The 5,494-nt window shown below is 42.9% G+C and overlaps 1 protein-coding gene across 1 annotated transcript; it reads left to right on the top strand.

Moving 5' to 3' along the window:
- The first annotated feature begins 622 nt into the window (after window positions 1-622).
- Window positions 623-2,194, top strand: SAP18 (Sin3A associated protein 18). The gene is made up of 2 exons (XM_013007781.2): window positions 623-764; window positions 1,783-2,194. The coding sequence occupies exons 1-2, from the start codon at window positions 643-645 to the stop codon at window positions 1,937-1,939; spliced, it is 279 nt and encodes a 92-aa protein (XP_012863235.1). The 5' UTR covers window positions 623-642; the 3' UTR covers window positions 1,940-2,194.
- The last annotated feature ends 3,300 nt before the right edge of the window (window positions 2,195-5,494 follow it).

A 5,494-nucleotide genomic window follows, 5' to 3' on the forward strand; every position in this document is an offset into this window, starting at 1 on the left:
GGTAGGTAAGTAGGTAGGTTCTGAGTTCACATAAATGTTTTCAGGACAAGAGACCACTACTGGGGGTAAAAGGAGCTAGTGCTTTTGTTTAGACTGAAGAAAAGTTGATGTTGTATAAGATTCTCATCCATTCTCATTCCATCTATGAAAGAAAAACAACACTGCATCTGACTCAGCAGTCTTACAGGACAGGGTAGAATTGCACCTGTGGGTTTCTTAGACTAACTTCTGGTAGAAGTGGGCAGCCTCATCTCTTCAGAGCTTTTCATTCATGGTTAGAGGTCTAGTGTTTAACCCACCACTGCTCTGTCCATGTCTTAGAAATCATGATAGTTATTTGAAGCACCTGGTGGCTTCGTGGTTAATTGCATGGCTGCTTACCCAAAGGCTAGCCTTTGGAGCGCACCTGGAGAAAGCGCTGGGGACAGCCCACAACCTTGGGGGTTAGGGACTTTTCCAGAGCAGCAGAGGTACACATAGGCTCTCTCAGGTCTGGCAGCACTAAGAATCCGGCTTTGATGCCGCAGAATTTCAGATAATGAGGTGAAAGGGTTTGAATAATTTAAATACTGTGTAAATCATTATATGTCAACATCCGTTACATGATTGCTGGCTAATCAAATGGTTTTGTTTTTATTCAGGATGGATGCAACCTTGAAGGAACTGACAAGTTTAGTAAAAGAGGTTTACCCAGAAGCTAGAAAGAAGGGCACGCACTTCAATTTTGCGATTGTTTTCACAGACCTGAAAAGACCGGGCTATCGGTAGGTGCCTTTTCATTTGTAGGCAGAGTCCTGCGTTACCAGCAGTGCTGCTGCGGGCGTCAGAACAGGGCTTTGCCTTAGTGGGTTAAGCTCTTGACTGAACAGAAAGCGCCCATAAGGATTCAGCACTACCAAAACCCTAGGGAGCAAGCAGTTCCACCCAGCTCTGTAGAGTCACTACTTCGGTAGCATTAAAAGGAAAGTACACATTCTCCTTAAGTAAGACTTTCTTCACCTGGGGACTGCCTTTAATTTCTGTTGTTTCTTTTTATTTGGGGTATGTTGAAACTCGTGTGGGCAATCATGTTAATCCCTGTAGGGAAGAGAAGAAAAGATTAATCCTAATATCTAGTTTAGCTTAATCTGTGAGGTGCCGAGTCAGTTTGACTCCTGGCAGCAGCTGTTTACCACAAAGCCACTCGTCCCCTCTCCCCAACCTCCCCAAATCCACGACAGTACAAAACTGCCTGGTCCGGTGCCAGCCTCGCAACTATAACGTTTGAGCCCATTTCTCAGCCACTCTGTGAATCCATCTCACAAAAGGGGGTCCCCCTCGCTGAGACACGGTTATCAGACATGCTCTTCTCCAGCAAGTGCTTTCCAAAGGCCGGGAGAGCAGTCTCACCACCCTGGCTTTTCTAAGGTGCGTCCTGACAGGACGACTTAGAAGACTGGTTGGTCCGTTCTGGCAGCCTGCGGGATCATCAGTATTCTTCCGGAATACCATAGTTGAGTGGCCTGTTCTTCTCTTCCGTTTCCCTTTTCCACTGCCCAGCTTTCACACGCATTTGAGGACACTGAGATGCTGTGACTTGAGCCAGGCACACCTTAGTCCGAAAGGTGACACCTGGGCTTCTGAACACTTTTCAGAGAGAGGCGGGCTTAATGCAGCACTTCACACTTTTGACTGCGCTCTAAGATGGTGATTGGGCAAATCTACTTCCTTATTTGCTTTGCCAGTTGGTATCACATATTACCTCCTTTCTGATCTGTTATCTGTTTGCTTCCTGTCTTACAGAGTCAAGGAAATTGGCAGCACCATGTCAGGCAGGAAGGGGACCGACGATTCCATGACCCTGCAATCACAGAAGTTCCAAATAGGGGATTATCTGGACATCGCAATCACCCCTCCCAACCGGGCACCCCCTCCCTCTGGGCGCATGAGGCCATATTAAAGCTTCTCTGCTGTTTTGAATGTATTTTCCAGTCAGTTATGTAAAGTAAACCTAACTCTGCCTCCTTTGATTATTGCCATTAAGCCTTTAAACTTTGAACAACTTGTCATGCTTCTATTTAGGTTAGATTTGGCTGTGTTCTGGGATGACCATTGATTCAAAGTCCATGTTGTTTCAAGCTCTCCTGTAAAATATGAAGAAAAGTGCTCTTAGCATTGTGTAAAACTGCATTGTGAAATAAATGTGTGCAATTGACCCAGGTCTGCATGTTAATTGGAGTACTGGGAAGAGGATTTAATATCTGGGCATTATGCTAAGTGATGTGCAAGGTGTCTAAGCTTTAATGGAGAATAAGAAAGCCACAACCCCATCCCCTGCCATCAGATTGATTCTCACTCATCCCAAGCCTATTGGCCTAGTGACTTTCCTATGTTCTAAGTCTATGGGACCCAAATGAAAGCCTCATCTGAATCAGGAGTGGTTGGTGGATTTGAAATACTAATCTTGCAGTTAGAGGTCCACTTTATAACCTACTGCACCACCCCAGTAGCTTTTTCCCTATGCCCCTTTTGCACTTCTTTTTAAGCTTACCTCAGTAGACTCATGTAGCACTTGTCCTTTTGTGCTTGACTTACTTCGCTTTTAGCAGGCTTTGTTTTTTGTCATGGCTTTTTGTTTCCTTTTGTGGCTTTGTTTTGCTGTCTTGTTTTTGTGCGTATCTCTGCAAGTCTATTTAGATAAGATAGGTGGGATGAACAATCTGGAGGAGAAAAAAACGGGACTGATGGTTCAGGGCGTGGGTGGTGGGTGAAAGGAAGTGGTGTTAAACCCAGGGATAAAGGAACAAATGATCCAAAATCAATGGCGAGGAGGGTGTAAGGCCTGGTAGGGCTTGATCAAGGGCAATGTAACAGGAATTAAACTCAAATGCAGGCTGAGCATGATGGTGGGACAAGGGAAAGTGAAATGAAATAGGAAAGAGCTAGGAGGCAAAGGGCATTTATAGAGGTCTAAATAAAGGCATGTACATAGGTAAATATATGAGGTTGGGGAAATAGACCTATGTGTATATATTTACAGGTTTAGTGTTAAGGTAGCAGATGGACATTGGGTCTCCACTCAAGCACTCCATCAGTGCAAGACTACTTTCTTCTATTAAACGCCTTCTCTGATGCTCACCTTCCCCACACAATTGCTGAGGACAAAGTGGGCGAATAAGCAAATGTGGTGAAGAAAGCTGATGGTGCCCAGCTATCAAAAGAAAACGTGGCCACAGAGTTGGGGCTCTGTAAAAACCCTCCCTCCAACAAAACTTTTTAAGAAGCAGAGAAGACTCAGACCTGAGTTCTAACCCACTCCAAAAGAACAGAAACCTCTCCCAGAGGTGATTACTCTTAAGAGAGTTTGTGAACCTCAATATCTGCAGACCCAGGGGGCAAAAAGACATCACTTGCCAGTCCACCTACTCAAAAGGGAGAAATTTAAGTAAACCCAGGTGTCTGCTATCAGCAGATCCAGCTCAGGCAGTGAGCAGGCAATGTCTTGGATAATCTATCCCTGTGTGCGTCAGTTGTATCGGTCATTAGCCCGCACTCACTGAAAGCTCAGGAGTTCTCAAGATTGGGATCTTGACGGGCACAATTTAACTGTTTCCTGCTGTCAATCCCAGCTTGGGACAGGTTTGTGTCACCTGACCTAACCACCCTGGACGCTCCAGGATCTACAACAGGTGTGTGGGGATTGCTGTTTGTTCCGGAGACAAATATAAAAATACCACGTCTCAATGATGAGGGCAATGAGTGTACAAATGTGCTTTACACAACTGATGTATGTATGAATTGTGATAAGAGTTGTATGAGCCCCTAATAAAATGATAAAAATAAGAAAATAAAAAAAAACCACGTCTCAGGACCAGGAGCCAACCTCTGTGCACACGTGAAAACAAGAAAAAGTGGTACAACTGAGTGGCGCGCACACACAGATGTGGAAACATAGGAGGTCTTGGAAGAAGACATAGCCTTTGATCTTCCTATGAGGACATTTAGGAGAATGATCTTCATCTGCCTTACATGAATGGAGGAAAAACACAGAGAAATACAGGAAAGAAAAAAAAACCAAACCCAAAAAACTGTAGAGAAGAACGAACGCAGGAAAGCACCCCAAGAGCAATCTGACAAAACCAATGAAGAACTAGGAATAATTCAATTCAAAAAAACAACTCCAAATAGAAATTCAAAAGGCAAATTAGAAATGGGTAACCTATTGAAAGGATAAGACAGAGGAACTGAGATAATGGAAATACAAATCAGTGTTCTCATAGATCTCTTGAGACCAAAATACAAAATACACGATCAAACTATAAAAAAGTACCCAAAAGTTCAGGAAAAACCTAAGAATTCTATTGGACACTATCAAAAGTAACACTTTATATTTGATAAGCATCCCAGAACGAAAAAGGAAAATTAACCAGAGAAAATAGTCAAAGCATTAAAAGAGAACTTCCCTAACATGACAGAACAGAAAAGTAACTATCCAAGAAGCCTGAGAATCCCAAACAAATGATTGAAAAGAAAATCACTCCTATATATCATAGTCAAACTTTCCAACATGAAAGAAAGGGAAAGAGCATCACAGAGGAAAAGAGAACATACAACGGTGAGCCAATAAGAATAAGCTCAGAGTTTTCTGTGGAAATCATGCCAACAAGAAAGTAATGGATCCACCTATTAAAACACTTCAAAGAAAAAAATCTGCCAACCAAGAATCTTACAGCGAGCAAATTTATCTCTCAAATATGAGGGGGAAATAAAATCATTCTCATACTACAGGGATTTATAAAAACTAGACCAATCCTATCAAAAATACTAAAGGGAATTCTTTGGACAGAGAATCAACCACAGACAGCAGCCTAAAATTATTAGACAAGATATTATTGTCAAGACATCATCCTGCCTAAATAATACACAAAATGGAACAAAACCATAGGATTCAAAATAAAGAGCTACAGATAATATTCCACAAAGAAGACAGCAAGAACTTAATAGGGTGGACAGAGTAGTTATTAGTCGAACAAAGAAGATTCTGAGTCGTTCATAAAAAGACTACAAACTCTCTAAAACTTGGAACTAAACAAACCAAAATTTAACCTTAAAGAAAATACCAACAACAAAAATGAAAATTACAAAATCCTTTTAAACAGTAAGATAGATGAGGGGCCGGCCCCAATCCCAACTACATGAACAGCTGCCCCTCCCCCCAGAAGAATTTACTTCAGAGGACAGCATTGAAGCTGCAGCTCAGGGAGAGGGGCATGTCTGATTAGAGCACATGGGAGCAAATGAAGGGGGAGGAAGAGAGAGTGGAGCACATCCTGACCACCAAGCCTCGATGATGATATTCCCGCTCAAAGCAGCCAATCCACAGAGACCATATGGCCAGCCCCACTATGAGACATGATATCCCTCATTGACCCATAGCCCTACAGCAGACAACACTGTAGACACAGTGTGGGAATTGCACACGATCTGATCCCACCACACCGAGGCAAAACACTAA

Source organism: Echinops telfairi, unplaced genomic scaffold, assembly GCF_000313985.2.
Source record: "Echinops telfairi isolate 266 unplaced genomic scaffold, ASM31398v2 ScPeMD7_2565;HRSCAF=3150, whole genome shotgun sequence".
In the NCBI taxonomy this organism is placed as follows: domain Eukaryota; kingdom Metazoa; phylum Chordata; class Mammalia; order Afrosoricida; family Tenrecidae; genus Echinops; species Echinops telfairi.

What these genes read in the sequence shown, in the direction of transcription:
- SAP18 (XM_013007781.2), top strand. Translation starts at nt 643, where the DNA reads ATGGATGCAACCTTGAAGGAACTGACAAGTTTAGTAAAAGAGGTTTAC. An exon ending in CTGAAAAGACCGGGCTATCG is followed by an intron (nt 765 to 1,782) that starts GTAGGTGCCTTT and finishes CCTGTCTTACAG; the next exon opens with AGTCAAGGAAATTGGCAGCA.